Source organism: Lactuca saligna, chromosome 9 (genome assembly GCF_052625555.1).
Source record: "Lactuca saligna cultivar CGN05327 chromosome 9, ASM5262555v1, whole genome shotgun sequence".
NCBI lineage: Eukaryota > Viridiplantae > Streptophyta > Magnoliopsida > Asterales > Asteraceae > Lactuca > Lactuca saligna.
Window position 1 is genome coordinate 51,412,549 of NC_136425.1, and position 18,287 is coordinate 51,430,835.

Consider the following 18,287-nt stretch of genomic DNA (forward strand, 5'->3'; position numbering starts at 1 on the left):
ATTAGTCGATGAAGTCTAAACGAAAGTTTTAGAGTACGATCCTACCTACACGTGGATATAAAGAACGTCGAAAACAGAGCTCGTATGCAAAAGTTATGGTTTTTAGAAGTCGGGAATGAGTTGTGCAAGTTTGGGTGACGTGGCGCAATCCTGGCCATAGCTTCCTCCCCACGGCTTGGAACGAGATCGCGATACGGGGCAACGAATGTGTTGCATTCGTCTTGGGAACACGCCGTGTTCACGAACGCGTTGCGTTCGCACCATACTCAGCCTACAAATAAAGGCGCAAATCTCTTATTTTCTTCACACCTCTCCATTTCTTTTCTCCCAAATACCCCCAAACCTTCAAGGTTTTCCCCTAGTACCTCCAAGGTGTTAGAAGCAAGTCTTGGAGTGCCAGAAAGCTCCGAGAAGAAGAGCTTTCGGATCAGAAGTTCTGCCCGCGTAAAGCTCGGTTTTTAGCAAAACTCGTTGTAAATGAGATACGCCTACCCTACTTTAAATATAGCTTATATTTAAATATAATATCGCTATTATGAACCTACAGATAAGAGTTATCAGTTATTCAAAGTCGTTATACTGATTGATCTACTTACATGAATGATGTCTAGGTTGTAATTTAGTGAGGTGTCTAAAGTGGGATTTCCAAACAGTATACTTCGTATACCAAACGGACCCTACCTCCGATATGATCCTACCTGGTTGTTCCTTACTTGATAGATCATGAAGTAAACTCTAAGTTGATGATGGATCTAGACTAATAATTAGTCGCAATAAGTATTAGACTAAAATCTAGTGGTAATAATACTAGGTTTCGTCGAAGGAAATCATATTGTTAAGAAGTGAAGCGCTGCTCGAATTTCGAATCGTCACTTTAACAAGTGAGTGCATAGTTAATTTCATCTTACACATAGATATAAAGTTTTTTATATAAATTACGTGCTATGTATGCATATTATCTGAATACTTGTTGTCTATGTTGGATGAACATTTTTATAAATGTTTTAAATGATTTAAACTGTATATGTATTTTATATCTACAAAATGTGTTAGATAAAACATGGGTAGATGTAACAGTTGGTGTGTGATGAAATAAAATAATGAGAGGCCTCGATATCGATGTTGATCTAGTCATCTAGTGGAGTATAAATGACGATCACAGACTCTTGTAGATAGTCCAGTGGAACGCTAGCATGCTCGCAACCTGTAGGTGTTTGTGAACAATGTGTTCACCGGTGTACTCCATCCCCCTCATGGTTGCCTTTAGGATATTTTTTGCTTAGCAACCCCCTTAGCAGTAGTGTCCATCTCGGTGATGATCCTTAGGCTAGGTCCATTATGATAGGTGTTTAGGGACGTAAAGTGAGGATAACGGGTATGGATAATGGAGTTATTGTTGGTTGATGAAATTAATAAACTTATTTATTGTGGGTTGAAAATCCTATGTACTCACCAGGCTCCCAAGCCCGACCCAATCAATTTCTTGTATTACAGGTAGTGGCACTCGAGCATAGATGTGATGTTTGGATGAGGGATTACGGATTATAGGCCTGTAGATATGAATAAATGTTGTAAGACTTATATTGTACTGTTTATGCTTTTGATCTTTATCAAACATGAAATCTCGAAATTTTTAATGAAATACATTTTTTCAGAAATTATTTGATAAATATTTATCATATTTTCTTTTGGGAACAAATTCCGTAACACTTTTCTTTAAAATGTTAGTCTGATTTTTAAACAAACATAAACAAAAATCGATCTTTTCTGGCCGTGAAAATGGGGATGTCACAGTTGGTATCGGAGAATTAGTTTAAGCAAACTAGGAATTTGTAGGATTTCTAGACTTAAACTTAGAATGTTAAGCGATGATTGTGAGATGAGTGTCTACTATATTTTAGACACAAGTACTAGTTTATTTTAGGAAAGATGCTTAAAATGATTTTATGTGCTATATGCTATTATTTGTTCGGATCTATGGTCTATTGCCGACTGTATCTGGAAACCTTATGTGTTCAGGATTCTAAATGTATGACTATGATATTAGAACTAGCATGTAAACGTTTCAGATAGATAAGGATGATTTAAACGTCTATCCTAAATAAAGATCTAAATTCACCATATTTGGTGTATAAATCAAGATGGAAATAACCCGAAGTGGAAATGCAAATGGAAATAAGAATCAACAGCCGCAACCTTAAGTGATTGAGCAAGTACCTATTGTAGCAGCCGCACCTGAGCCAATCACAATGGTCGGGGTACAAGTAATGATTCAGATGATGTTGGATCGTCAAATGGAGGAGACAAGGTGATTAATACTACAGGATACCGACGAACCTACGATGCTAGTTGAACAACCCAAATTGAACGATAGGCAGTCAGAAGGAGGGAACTATAGTGGGACCATTAGAAGCCAACCCACCAAAAGTTCGACGAAACAACCAAGATGATAGAGATGAAAGGAATGGATGCAAGTACAAAGATTTTCTAACTTGCAAGCCATCGACCTTCACTGGGAAGGAGGATCCGATCGGAGTTATGGATTGGATCTCCGAGATGGAGTTGGCCTTCATGACGTGTGGTTGCAGAGGCAAGTTACAAAACATATTTGCAGTACACCAGTTCAGGGGAGGAACGGTTTGTTGGTGGAACACCTTCGGGAAGACTTTGAGCCCCAATGAACCTCTGCAACTAACGTGGTCAGAGTTTTTGGTGCAATTCAAGCGCAAGTACTGCTCAGCCCAAAACCTGCTCGAGCTAGAGAACCAATTCCTAACTTTGAAGAAAGGGGGCATGTCTATTAATGAATACACCAATAACTTCACAGACAAGATGGAGTTTTCCTTGTGCCTTGTCTCAGACAAGCTGATGAAAATTGACAAGTACACAAAAGGACTTCCATGAGAGTATGCAGTGCCAGTACATCAGGCACCTACTCTAGAGGCAACTATCTGGGCTGCCAAGTCTGTTGAAGATATGATTAGGGGAAGAGTCGCCAGCAAGATTAAGGTTAGCGAGAAGAGGAAATTCAAAGGGTCTGCAAGGCCCAGTAAGAAAATCAAGTATGGATCAAGGAAGTTTAGAGGAGGAAGATGCGAAGCGAAGTGGTGCGACAACTACAAGAAGAAGCACTTTGGGAAATGTGACGGAGAAGTCACTTGTTTTAAGTGAGGAAAGCCCGGGCATTATGCCAACGAGTGCATGTTCAATAAGAAGGTCTGTTATGGGTGTAATGAGGAAATGCACATCTCGAGGGACTGCCCGAAGAAGAAAGAGGCAGCAACACCCAACGTTCCACCAAAGCCGAAGGCGAGAGCCTTCCAGATGATGCTAGAAGCTGCAAAGGAGTTACCAGACGTCGCTTCAGGTACCTTCCTTGTAAATGGATTACCTGCCAATATACTATTTGATTCGGGAGCAAACTACTCCTTTGTATCGCATCAATTTGGTGGGAAACTAGCATTGCCTGTATAAAAACTTGATAATGCCCTAGTTGTGGAAGTTGCTAGTGGCAAGTTCGTACCTGTTAATGATCGTATTAAGAACATCGTCATCAACTTAAATGGAAACGAATTCCACGAATAGCTGTTACCTATAGAGTTGAACGATTTTAACAGCGTTCTAGGGATGGATTGGCTTAGCGCCAACGATGTCGAGATATTTTGTAGGAAGAAGATAGTAAGGGTAAACCCAACCGGAAAAGAGTCATTAATGGTGTACAAGGAAAACAGCAGAATAAACTCTAGAACCATTTCTCTACTGAAATCCAGAAAATGTTTGACTAAAGGATGCACATCATACTTGGCATTCGTGATCGATGTTAAGAAGGAAAAGAACGAAAAGCAAAGTATACTAGTGGTGTGTGATTATCCGAAAGTCATTTATGAAGATCTTCATGGATTACCGCCTAATAGACAATTAGAGTTTAGAATCGACTTGTTACCAGGAACGACACTAATAGCAAAAGCACCGTACCGATTAGCACCGATGAAGATGAAGGAGCTTATGGCACAACTTCAAGAGTTGTTGGACAACGATTTCATTCGACCTAGTTCATCACCCTGGGGAGCTCCGGTGTTATTCATGAAAAAGATGGACGGAAGCATGAGAATATGTATAGGCTACCAAGAGTTGAATAAGGCAATGATGAAGAACAAGTATACATTGCCAAGGATTGATGACCTATTCAATCAGGTGCAAGGTTCAAGATATTTCTCAAAGATTAATCTTAGGTCAGGATATCATCAGCTAAAGGTAAGAGAGCAGGATATTGAGAAGATTGCATTTAGAACAAGATATGGACACTACAAGTTCTTGGTTATGTCATTTGGACTAACCAATGCTCCAGCAGCGTTTATAGATTTGATGAACAGGGTTTGTAAACCATTCCTTGATAAATCCAAGATCTTGTTCATAGATTACATTCTGATTTACTCAAAAAGCCAGGAGGATCATGACAAGCATCTACGAGACGTGTTGGAAGTGTTGAAGAGAGAGAAGCTATATGCAAAGTTCTCTAAATGCGATTTTTGGATCTGGGAAGTCCAATTCTTGGGTCATGTGGTTAACCAAGAAGGGGTAATGGTTGACCCAACAAAGATCGAAGTTGTGATAAAGTGGGAACGACCGAAAAGTCCCACGGAGATTCTAAGCTTTCTAGAATTAGTTGGATATTACCGAAGGTTTATCTAAAGATTTTCTTAGATATCTGCTCCAATATTGATAGCTTTGACCCACAAAGGAGCTACATATATGTGGAGCAATAAGCACAAAGAAGCATTCGAGAAGATAAAGAAGAAGTTATGTGAAGCACCAATTCTTTCTTTACCCGATGGAATAGAAGACTTTGCAGTATATAGCGATGCATCGGGAGTCGGGTTAGGTGTGTTCTAACTCAAATAGAAAAGGTGATAGCATATAGATCTCGACAATTGAAAGAACATGAGAAGAACTACCCCAATCATGATTTGGAGTTGTCAGCTATAGTATTTGCCCTAAAGATATGGAGGCATTATCTCTATTGCAGGAAGTGCAAACTTTTCACTAATCATAAGAGTCTCTAGTATCTCTTTAATCAGAAGGAGTTGAATATGAGGCAACAACGTTGGCTAGAGTTAATCAGAAGGAATTTTTTGTACGTTGGGCGTAACCCAGTGTACGCCACGCATAGTCCCAAGTCCCAGTACGTTGCGCGTACCAGGATGGTACGCCAAGCGTACGCAGTGTGGATGGGCCGAATCTGTTTTGGGCCTTTGAGCTATTTGGGCCTCATTAGATTATTGGGCATGGTGTATTTTGAGAATTATGGGCTACTTTATTTGTTATTGGCCATAGATATATTAGTTGGGCCTTATTGGTCCAAGAGGCCCATTAGTAATTGTGGACTTGGATTTTGGGCCCAATAGCAAGGGAAGGATAATTAGGCCTCATGGATGGGTTTAGAGTTTGGGTTTTCCCTTGTCTAATCTAAGGTCCTAACAATGGCTATTATTATTATTTAGTTTGGGAGGTTTCAGACTGTTAAGAGAGTGGCTTTTGTATTCAACAGACAAAGGTGAGTCTTCTCACCATACCCATGGGTCTACGGCACCAAGGCTAGCCCATTATGTGTTTATGATATATGTGTTAGCCATTATGTGATTTTATATGATATGTGATTATGTGTTTTGCATGAAGACCCTGGGGGGAGCCTATTGCATTGGATGTAAGACCATGTGGGGTTGCCCATGGCCGTCCTAGGTAAAGACCATGTGGGGTAGCCCATGACATTGGATGTAAGACCATGTGGGGTAGCCCATGGCAGTCCTAGGTAAAGACCATGTGGGGTAGCCCATGGCAGTCCTAGGTAAAGACCATGTAGGGTAGCCCATGGCACTATTATAAGTTTTATGTATGCATAGCTTATGTGATATGTGTGTAGCATTAATTAGCTAACAAAATATGTATATGTGTAGTGTGTGGTATGCTCTGGGGAACTCACTAAGCTTTTCGCTTACAGGTTGTTTATTTGTTTCAGGTACATCTAAGCCCAAGGGCAAGGTCAAGGCGTGATGGCGCAGCATGCACTCTATCTCTCTCTTTCATTGTCAGGGTTTGGGGACACTCTGATGATTTGATTAAGTTGTAATGAATCGTTGATTTGAAAACAATTATGTTGGGATTTCATGGTTTGTGAAATTATGATTTATAAATTAAAAGTGAAATTTTTCTTTAAAAATTTGGGTCGTTACACAACCGGTATCTGCCTAGCATAATTGGGTATTGGCCTACACCTTCGTCTCTTTCGGCCGATTATCGATGATTATCCTACCCCTCCTACCACTATCACATAATATCATAACATACTAGTACATAAAGCATATCAGGTAGTGGCATACCAAACAATTATCATAAAAACAATCATCTCAACTATAATAAGCTACTAGTGGGTCGGCATTGGTGCCTTCGACCCACCTCTACTAGAAGGTAAGTCACCTAAAATGTTGTGAAGTAGCTGACTGTCCTCGGCTCTGAAATTCGCCCACCCAAACTCCTACACATAAATATTTCCTTTAGTTACCATTTTATGTTCATAATCCTTTAAGGGTCAACTTTGGTCAAAATCAAAGTTAAGGTCAACGCCCCGGTCAAAGTCAATGTTCCGAGTTGACTCAACTCACTGAATTGACATGTCAACGTGTCGAGTTCCATAAATCATAAAACTCAGAAACTGCGATCCAACTCGTCGAGTTCTTTCACAACTCGTCGAGTCCCTCCTATCCGTAGTATCGGGACTTTCCTATTCTACTCATCGAGTCATCCTTAAACTCGTCGAGTTTTTTCCTTTACAGAATCAGGACATTTCAACCCAATTCGTCGAGTTCCTCCTTGAACTCGTCGAGTTCTACAATCTTCAAAACCCAAAAACCATGGCCAACTCGCTGATTCATCTCCTAGACTCGTCGAGTTTTCTCAGTAATAGAAAAGTTCGGGGGATCACGACCCAACTCGTCGAGTTGGATGAATAACTCGTCGAGTTCTCGTAGTCTAAATCCATCCAGTCACTTCCAATCGAGTTCAATGCTTCCAAACCATAGATCTGGTCCCTTAGGGCTGATATATCATGTAAAGTTGCTAACTTTACATCTATGCATGGTGTCATGAAGCTAAAAACACTAAATCTAAGCTTCATACGAGGTCTATGGCATGGAGAAGGGCCAAGACTTAATAAATCTGGAAACTTTAAGTCTCTTTAGGCCATGGACATTTAGATATGAAGTCATAACTTTAAGACATGCTCATATCCAAGAATGAACCCCAAATAAGCTACTAACGACCATAAACTTCTCAAAGAAGAGATCTATCAAATAAATAGCCAAGTTATCGACTTTATACCTTAATATGGCAGCCTCAACAGAGAAATCCCTGGATCCAAAGCCTCTCCCTTGAACCAAGCACCTTCAACTTCAACTCCTTCAAGAAAGCACCAAGGAAACACTCTCTTTACACTCACACACACACTCCAAAATGGTCTAAAATCATGAATTAGGGTTTTACTGGACTGAGGGGTGATGAGGGAGGCCACAATGAAGCATTTAGGTCTTTAAATAGGGTGCAAAACCCTAAAAATTAGGGTTTCATTCTGGCAGCCCTACTCATCGAGTTGAGTCTCTCAACTTGTCGAGTAGACTTTAAGTTCCGCGTCCAAAATCCATTCCTACTTGATGAGTTTGGGGCCTCCAACTCATCGAGTCCCTGCACAAAACTGAATAAATCTGATTTAAAATACATACCAGGAACTGGGTGTTACAGGTATGGTGCTTCTTCTTCTACTTTATCTTGCCCCTCCTCCTTTTTTTACTCGGCAAAGTGATTTGAAATTAGTAATCTTGTTAACCGTTGTTATCTTTGTTTTTTGTCAGGTGTGGAGGAGATTATGTCCTTAGAGAGAGCTCTATGAGGTTTATTCGGCGGTGAGCTTCAGTGCCGCGACATCGACCTTGTAGAGACTCTCCCACCACCTGTCTCCGGTCTGGGTATCGAGGCTATTCCTGAGTCTCCCATCGGTTCAGAGGATGTTGTTGGCGCTAGTACGTCGTTCTTACTAGAGCATCTCAAAAGGATCATGATCCTTTCAGGTCCCCAAGGAGTCTAAGACGTGTCAAGAGGCGATTCACTTTGCTGGAAGCCTCTTCCGGCGGTAGCGTTGAGACGGCTGTCACCGAGCCCCCGCTTCACAAATGTTCGAGTCCCACAGATGGTGCAAAATGTTGTGATATCGCACTTCATGGAATTGGTAGTTTATTGACGAGTTGATCTTGGATGTTTGCCTGAGAACACAACACATAGGGTCATTAGAGGACGACCGAGAGTTCTCCCGGGATGTCACTCCGACGATCAAGTTAGCTTATGTTTCTGAGAGAGATTTAGGTAAATTGCATAGGGAAGAAGATGATCCCCCTCCTTCAGTAGGAAGGGATATTTTATATATGTTGCTAACGGAATGGGGGATTCTCCCCATGTGGGAGTTAGACGTGGCACTTTCCTACTAGGAGAAGTATGCCCACGTCGTCTGACAGCCAGGTGACGTCTGTTCTGGGCGTCACCAGGCTCTTTGTCATGACATGATTGGTCATGATAGAGTGAGATGATTTCAAGGAATATTCTTCTTCATGGGGGAAAATAAGTTGTCATCTCGGCGCTGGCCTGTCCGGGCTAAGACTAAGACTTGGCCAAAATCCTGGCAAGATAACGTCCCGTCAGTGCTTTCTGCTAGGTTTAACGTGGTCGCATACGGTAACTTTAACAATATATATATATATATATATATATATATATATATATATATATATATATATATATATATATATATATATATATATAATGTTACTTACTAATGTTATTTAATATTTGCAAGAAATACATAATGTCCAATTAGTTATAAGAGTTTGTTGAATATTTGTTATCAATTTCTAATAAATAATCAATTATATCAAGTTGTTGTTAGTGTGAACCTTAGGATCATATGTTAATTAACAATATCACTTTAATATGACTCTTGAGTATACTAGATCTTTCAATGCATTCTCAAGCTAAAAAAGGCTCACATAAAGGATTAGGGTTTATTAAGGACGAATTGGGAGATGAAGGTTGATGAGGGAAAAGGTTTTAGAGAGTGAAGGATGCTTAAATAGTGCTCAAACCATAAAAATTAGGGTTTGCATTTTTTCCACGTACGCCCTGCATACCAAGGACGCCAGTGTAAGCACAAAGTGGCGTGTTTCAGTTAAGTGCCACATAGGACCAATTTTGCAATAAATTTCATTCTAAGGGGTATAATGGAAAATACATGGATCAAGGTGTTACACCAATTTTTTTTCCACAGACACTCTATAAATAGACATGTAATAGGTATGTAAATTCCTAAGAACCGATTTAATCAGAGCCATTCTATCTCTAATAGAGAGAGTGTGAGCTTTCCAAGAAGAGAGTTTATTTTTAAACTTATCAATAACCCATTTACAATTAGAAATACATCACATATTACAACCTATGGAACATCAAGATAGGTCAAATGGAAAGCCGCAACCTCACAACCTAAAATCAAAGCCATATCCGCAACCTCCATCTCAGAAGCACCAATGCCTAACAACTTACTTTTCTGGACATTAAGTTTGAGACCTGAAGAAAGAAAGAATCAATGCAAAATGCTAATCAAATTACAAGCTCTGCAAAGTGACCATTCCCCCATAAAGATCACATCATCTACAAACATCAGATGGGATGTCATAAATAAATTATGAACAACAGGAGCTCCCTTGTACAAACCAATACATAAAGCCTTTCAAATAAAAACATGCAATCCTTCCATAGAAATGATGAACAAAAAAGGAGACATAGGATCACCTTGACGCAGGCCTCTACAAATCTCGAACTCATCTGTCGGAGCTTCGTTGACAAGAATGGAAGCACGAGCATTCATAGGACACCCAATCAAACTAATCAGTGTATAATCGGACACAAACTTCGCAGAAGTAGTTTTAGGTATCAAGGCTATAAAAGAGGAAGTACAACCTTTAGGAAAATAAGCATATACAAAAAATTCTTAAACATAACGAACAACATCTACCTCAACTAGAGACCAAAAAACCTTTAAAAAGGCAAAATAAAAACCGTCTGGACCCGGAGCACGATCACTACCATAATCCCAAACCGAACGTTTTATCTCTTCCCAAGTGAATTGAACTTTCAGACTATCTACTTACATGGGTGACAAACGATTAGGAAAATCAGCACCACACCAAAACCGAGAATCCTCAAAAGGAGTAAACTGAAGCTTAAAATGATGATAAAATTATGATTTGATTAAACTCGATTCTTCAATCTAGCTACCCTCTTTCATAATACCTTTAATCGCCAACTACCTAAGTTTTTTTCTTAAGAATACCATGAAAAAACTAGTGTTTTCATCCCCTTCTACAACCCATTTGACATTAGCTTTTTGAGCTAAATCCTTTGCATCTCGGTTTTGTAACTCGGCTAGTTGATTTGTCAACTAATTTGTCAACATCAGATCTTCTTTAGAGGCACCACCTTGATCAACTAGTAAATCAAAATCCGCAATGTGAGAGGTAAGCTTATCTTTTTTCTCTTTATGAACAACTCGAGTAGACGAATTCCAATTTCGGACGACTTTCTTAAGATTTTGAAGCTTTTTTTAAAAGCTACAAAACCTTTAACATCATCAATGCCATCAATAATCCAAGTGTCACTCATAAGCTTGTGAAAATCCTCCATAAAAGAATTAAAAAAGTGAAAATGAGTAGGGCCAAAATCAAGCACTTTCACCTTTAATAGAATTTGACGATAATCCAGAATAAATTTATGTAACACCACCACAGTGACACCAACAAACATGTCAAGAAAAGAATCAAAAGCCAGGAATCTGTCAAGTTTGCTCATTTTAGAAATCCACCTATCAGGCCAAGTAAAAGAATAACCATCCAAATCAACTTCAATTAGTTCTCATTTGAGTAAATTACACAAATGGTCCCTATGGTTTAGGGTAATTTGCGTTTTTAGTCCCTAACTTATTTTTTAACTCGGAAGGTTCCTACTGTTTGTTTTTGTTACACGTTTGGTCTCTGTCTTACCTAAAAAGACTAATTTTATCTTGATTTTTTAATTTATTTAAATAAACACTCTTCCAACCCCACCCTTCTAACCTTACATTGTCTACTCCTTTATTTTTTTCCTATTTAAATAATAATTTTTTTAGGTAAGACAGTGACCAAGAGCGTAACAAAAACAAATAGTAGGAACCAAACACGTAACAAAAACAAACAGTAGGGATCTTTTGAGTTTAAAAAATAATTTAGAAACCAAGTAAGCAAATTACCCCAAACCATAGGGACCATTCGTGTAATTTCCTCTTCTCATTACGTATCCATAACTTTTGTAGGTATCCCATGCAATTTTTACTATAACTTTAGATCCTATCGCTTGTTATGGTCTCTATTTTTGACGGTTTGCCACTCACACCGTGCTTTGGTCGTCTTTTTGGAAACTCTTGCTTGTGCTTCATGTGAGAAGATATGTGAACTTTAACTGTAGTTAGACAATCGCCATTTTGACAATCAACATTGTTGATATTGCGAAATGTTTGTCCCGTTTTTTGACAATCGGCATTGTTGATATTGCGAAATGCTCGTCCCGTTTAATGGATCCATTGTACACATAAAACATTCTTATTATATGTCTTTTGACATTATGTCCTTTGGCCAATTTGTGTAATTTTTAATTTCATGAAAAATTTAGATTACAATAATATTTGATATTAACCGAATTTTACCGTTCGAAAAAAGGGTCAACATAATCATATACCCACCAAGCCGTGGGAAAGACGAATCACAACAATCCAGATCAATAAATCTAATATCGAGTCTTGAATATGATATTTCACTTATAAATTTGACTTGTGTAAGTATAGAGATAGCATAGACAAAAACAAATTTTGACTTGTGTGTAGATGGAGATTGTATAGTTAAAAACAAATAAAATTATTAATTTTGACTTGTGTGTGGATGGAGATTGTATAGTTAAAAACAAATGAAATTATTAATTTTGACTTGTGTACGGAAGTATAGATGGAGATTGTATAGACAAAAACAAAACAAATGAAAACCAAATGCAAGTTCTAATTATACCCACCAATAAAATTCCACGAAAACAAGATATATACCATATATTCATCCACAATAAAATCACGAACATAAACATGAAAAAAGAAATTACTAAATAGCAAGAAAAAAAAAAAGGCACTAATCTAGCAAATGAAACAGTAATCAACTAAAAACAGGACAACCGTCGACCACAACCCCTTTGGCTGTCGGACAAGTAGCAACCGGGCAGCCTTCACCGTCGTTCCCCCACCAGTTCACCGAAACCCCCGTCGTTTGCAGTCCCAAGAACAACAAAATACTCATGAACGCCGTTCCAGCATCAAGGCCACCGGAAAGAACATAATTATACCGTTTCCACGCATTCGGATAATACCTAAAAGCAACATAACCAGAGAGATACGCCATCAAAATCCAGCTCGTATAGTTCACGGCGGAAGCCGGAGGCATCATCGCCGTAGCACCCAACAACACCGGAAAATGAATCGATCGAATCCAATTCTGCGTCGGGAAACACTTGTGAGCAATCCAAACTATCAGCGGCAAAATCGCTCCAATCAAGAAGAACCAATTAATCGCAGGGTAAACTCCTAGGTTTCCAAAAATCCGTTGTGGGCCAACTAATCCCCAAATTACAGAAGCATCGTAGAACACATGGTCCATCGGGCACTTCCATTGACTGTCTTTTGGGAGCAAGGTGGTGTCGCAGAGGTTAGGGATGCTCCCCATTAGCATCCACGCAGTTACTTGGTATACAACGACTGATATGAGTGTTCCCAAAACCTGTAAATATAGGAAAAGATATGGGTAATTAGGGTTTATATATGTTAATCTTAACGTTGTGTATTTGGAATTGAAGATCAGAAGATGGGGTTTTTAAGCTTACTTGTGCCATGAACATGGCTCTTGGTGGAATCTTCATGTAATGTCCGAGTTTGAAGTCTTGGATAAAAGTCAAGGCTTGAACCATGCTGATATATCCGTAAACTTTGAAGCACATATTTGCAACTGGGCGTCCGGGATACAAGTAACCGATCATGTACTCGGTGATGATGTTCAACCCTGGTGCCTGTTCATCAATATAACGCAAGAATCATCAGATTATCTGGTCAAATTGACTGGAATTTAAACTTCAATTTTGTATGATTCGTAGAAAATTTGTGAGAAATCCGTCATAAAATCAAACTCCTACAAAAAGAATGGCATTGAATTTATACAAATTCATGGTCAGCTTTGCGTATGCAAAACAAACATGTTTGACCTCAAAAGTCAAACTTTCCATCCTTGGATTCAGTATTTACATAACACGTGACCAATTTGACATAAAAAGTCAAACATATATACACAAATTTACCTGATTTGTGGTGGCAGAGATTATACCAATGGGCAACGTAAAGGCTATAGCTATAGCACAAGCTAACAAGACACCCCACCATGGCAACTGAAGAATATCGGCATAATAGTTGCAAGCGAACATAATAAGAGCAATATTCAGCACCAAAATAACATAAAACCACCACATTGGGACCGGTTTATACGCCCGCATAAGCCTCGTGTGCACATCAACTTTCTTCGATTTCCTAAATGTCCCTTTCATCTTGTCCAATATATCCCTAATCATATCAACATAAATAAATATTATCACCTTATGGTACTATCAACCATAATAATGTACCTCAGTATCAGATAAAATGTATTGTATTGGTTTTGGTATCAGACAACTATTATTGTGTCTGATACTTATAGAATCATAAGATATAAGTAATACCATCCATTGAAGAGCAAGACGTGAACAATAGTTGCGGTAAGTGTAGCAAAACCAAGACCATAAGACATAGCAAAGAAAGCACTCATATACAATGGGCCTTGTTTTGCATACGCAACTTTATCGAGTTGAAATTTGGAATTAATTATTGCAGTCGTGTTGTAACGTGAACCATCACCTTTAAAAAGTTCCGTGGAGTAAAAGGGAAAGGTTTTGGCTTGATAAATATCCGACCAATAAACAATTGGTGTGACCACAAACATCATAAGACAAAACCCTACGGTGACATTTGCAGTTGCGAACCATGGGCTGGCAAGTGGGCTACCGAGGTATGATGCAATTGTGGACCAATCGAGTCCAAATGAACCGATTCCTAAACCATTTTGACCCGACCCGAGTTGGTTGACTAGAATGGATTTTTTGTTGACCCAACATATCCATGAAACTGATGTTAAGATTTGGAGAAAGTATCCTGGGAAAATGTAGTAAGCGAAGCTGCAGATTAAGACGATCATGAAGAATTGATTTAGTGTGGTGCCACCCTTTGGTCTCTTTTCTTGCTCGTGCAATGATCTGCATGCATAGGATACAATTTTTAATATTTGAAAACTCCATTATCATAAGGTTAAACACAAGAAATAAAGAAATAGTATGTTTGTTGATTTGTTTATTATAAGTTCTTGTTAGAGTTGGAAGATTGTATTGTCATAGGAAATTCCATTTTGATTTATTTGTTTCGGTTTAACAACTGAAATAATAATAATTATTATTATTATTATTTTTTCAATTTAACCAGAGTTTGTTTTATCTTTCATAAAAAGTAAAAACCACTGCATTAAATATTAGATTTTGTAAAACGAGTTTGAAATTTGTACGGTTTAACCATTCAATGAATTTCTTTTTATGATTTTAAAAAAATCTCTGCAATTATGACAATGACATTAATATTCAAAATATAATATATTTATACACGATTTTCATTTCTATAATAAGATCAAAATTTCAAATAATTATATTTTGAAATAACTCAGCTATGATAACAATCTCATTCAAATATAAAATAACTTTTATTATTATAATAAGATAAACAATACTAAAAATATAATATGATATAATGTTATAACTAACCATATTTTTCAAATAGATAAAAAGAAGACAAAATTGCAAAAATGGTCCTGGGTTATGCAAATTTTTGGGGTTTTAGTCCAAACAGTGATTTTTTTGGTTTCGTAGTCATTTTGGAGTGGTTTGTATGTGAAAATGGTCCCTTCGAAAATTGAAATGACTATAATACCCTTGGGGTATTTAATTTTCATTTTTCTTTCATTATTCTTAAAATTTAATATTTATTTATTTATTTTAACAATTAAAAAAATAAAAAAGGTCCCACCTCTCTCTCTCTCTCTCTCTCTCTCTCTCTCTCTCTCTCTCTCTCTCTCTCTCTCTCTCTCTCTCTCTCTCTCTCTCAACACCAAAGAACACCTTCATCATCTCAAGAACACATCTTCGTAAACTCAAGAACATATTCATGAACTTAAGAATATCTTCCACAACCACCACCCTTTGACCACCGTTCACCACCACCACCACCCCTTGACCACCGTCTTCCACCACCTTAGTCTGCCACTACCACCGTCTGCCACCTCCATATATGGTTCCACCATTACCCAAAATCCCCTTCCCCTCCACCGTTCACCTCCTCCAACAACCTTTTTCAACCATCTCCGGCAACCGTTCGCCTCTCAACAGGATCATTCTTCACCTCCAACAAACACCACAATTCACCTTCGCCAACACCAACCAATCACAACATCCACCACCATTGTTGAAATCTAATTCTAACCTCAAATCAAAACCAAGAGATTTAACTTCAAATCTAACCTACAACTCAAATTCTAACTCAAATCTAAGCATCATTACTGAAATTAAAAAGAATCTACCACATGACTTCAAATCCCACCTCGATTTACATGATTAAAACAAGAATAGGCTTGTTGAATCGATTAGAATTTTGAAACCCAGATGATGAAGGTTCAGACCCATATAATTTGAAGGTTGAACCATGAAGTTGATCAAGGAAACACCGTTCCAGGGATACACGACTGAGACCAAATCAATGACTCTTTATCTCCTTACGCAACGCTCCATCATCTGAGTTAGTCCTTAGAGATCAATGACTTCGATATTGACCTTATTTGACTCCTCCACCACCGATGGTTTAGAGAGCCAATTGACAGAGGAATTGGACCGAAGACTAAGCTAGACATAACGTCGAGCACCTGGAGTGCATCTAAAGGATTTCGAACTCTGTAAGTGGCTGGGGACGCACCCGTCTTCATCCTCACAAACATCATCATCATCATCATTTGTCCCTTCTAATACAACTATGCATAAATCTGTGGGAACCACTGCTTTACCAATTGCTGGCACTTTACTTTACCCCTTCAGAATGGTTGAAAGAGACCAGATCTCCGATAGCTTCTTCACTCTGAAAAGAGGTTGATGGTGGTCGGAGTTTCCATTTCAGTCGATAATTTTTTAATCTTTAGGTAGGACCTTCGATTTCAGGGCTACCGTTTAACATTATGAAGATGATGAAGGAGATGAAAAGAGGGAAAGAGATTAATTGAAAGAGATTAATTGAAACCTGTGTGAGAGTGAGAGGAGAAGGTTTCCTGAGGAGTTGAAGAACAACATCGACTTTTTTTTTTCTTGATCTACGTTTGGGAGAGAGAGAGGTGGGACCTTTTTTATTTTTTTAATTGTTAAAATAAATAAATAAATAAATATTAAATTTTAAGAATAATGAAAGAAAAATGAAAAATAAATACCCCAAGGGTATTATAGTCATTTCAATTTTCAGAGGGACCATTTTCACATACAAACCACTCCAAAATGACTACAAAACCAAAAAAGTCACTGTTTGGACTAAAACCCCAAAAATTTGCATACCACAAGGACCATTTTTGCAATTTTGTCTAAAAAGAATTAATATAACATTGTATTTTGATTTTATAAAGATTATAAAGAATTAAATCAAGAATTAATATAAAAATCTATTTTATTTTATAAAGATTATAAATAATTAAATCAAGAATTAAAATAAAAATCTATTTGATTTTATAAAGACTATAAAGAAATAAATCAGGGCCCAATAAACTATTTTTGTATATACCTAAAAATGGAGACCTGAACCAGGTTCGACGGCCACCACATCTCACCGGGCTCCACCAGAAACCGCCGGAAAAGTCCAGCCCAGCCAAATCCCAGAACCTAAAGGATTTATAAAAATTCACAGATCAAATACATAAAATTAAATAACACCAAGAACCCAAAATTTCCTATAATCACCTGTGTAGTAAGCATGACGATGAAGGCAGGAAGAAAAGCCAATTCCTTCTTGTAAAAAAGCTTCACAGCACTCAAAATATGAGTCGCGTAAACACTTCCAGCACCAGAATTCGCGAAGATCGTAATCAATACATGTTCTTTGATATTAAAAGGCCCAGGGTTCATCGTGAACTCGCACCATTGACCTTTGAAGAACACCCTTGTAGTAATCGTTCGAGCCATCAAGTGACCAAGCGGCACCGTCGCCACCTGCGCTGCTATCGAGCTTATCGATAATGGCTCAGTTCTATACCAGTAAAACTGGTTAACGAACGATAGAATCACACATGAAGTTATACCCAAAACCCACATTCTGAAAGTGAGTACAGGCATGGTGGGATCGTCGGTTTTCGGGACTGTTAATTCGACTTCCTTGATAGGGCATTCGTCGTCGTCGGAGGGGTCGGCGCCGGCGGCGGCGAGATTTTCCCTGACTAGATCAGGGTTTAGTCCGGCCATGACAAGAGAAGAAGGGAGGAGCGTTGAGGGGTTTTGAGAGTCTGTGATCTTGGCCTTCTTATAAATTTATAATGAAGATCCGGTGGAATCCAGAATCGTAACGGATGTTTGAAATAGGATAAGCTAAAGCTATCAGCCGAACTTAGAGCTTGCTAAGGATCCTAATTCCATATAATCGGGGAAAAGTACATACTTCGTCCTCTTGTTATTCATTGGTTTTGTAAAATGACACTTTTGTTTGGCCTTTTACCTAAAATTGATTGTTCTGGGAACTTCTGGTTACTAAAAGAGTTAAAGCTTGAGAAAATTGATTGTTTGGGTATTTTACCTAAACTGATGGGAATAGGATTTGTTAAGGTAATTAATTTTTTGGGTTTTTTTACGTATATGTAACTATTTTTTTTTTTTGTATACATCTAGGTAACAAACTTTTTGGAACTGTTCACATATGATCATTATGACCTGCTGTAGCAGATTACATCCAGCTACAGCAGGTCATAATGGTTATATGTGAA

At 38.2% G+C, this 18,287-nt stretch overlaps 1 protein-coding gene across 1 annotated transcript; it reads right to left on the reverse strand.

Annotated features, from left to right (window-relative positions):
• Positions 1-12,156: 12,156 nt before the first annotated feature.
• On the reverse strand, positions 12,157-18,002 carry LOC145015696 (oligopeptide transporter 6-like). The gene is made up of 6 exons (XM_078974170.1): positions 17,275-18,002; positions 17,099-17,196; positions 13,927-14,496; positions 13,513-13,771; positions 13,045-13,227; positions 12,157-12,941 (listed from the first exon to the last, which is right to left on the reverse strand). The coding sequence occupies exons 1-6, from the start codon at positions 17,770-17,772 to the stop codon at positions 12,324-12,326; spliced, it is 2,226 nt and encodes a 741-aa protein (XP_078830296.1). The 5' UTR covers positions 17,773-18,002; the 3' UTR covers positions 12,157-12,323.
• Positions 18,003-18,287: the final 285 nt, after the last annotated feature.

Excerpts from the sequence above, each read along its gene's own strand:
- LOC145015696 (XM_078974170.1), bottom strand. The coding sequence starts at position 17,772 with ATGGCCGGACTAAACCCTGATCTAGTCAGGGAAAATCTCGCCGCCGCC. Across the intron at positions 17,197-17,274 it reads TCGTCATGCTTACTACACAG|GTTCTGGGATTTGGCTGGGC; the intron begins GTGATTATAGGA and ends TAAATCCTTTAG. Across the intron at positions 12,942-13,044 it reads GAGCCATGTTCATGGCACAA|GTTTTGGGAACACTCATATC; the intron begins GTAAGCTTAAAA and ends CTATATTTACAG.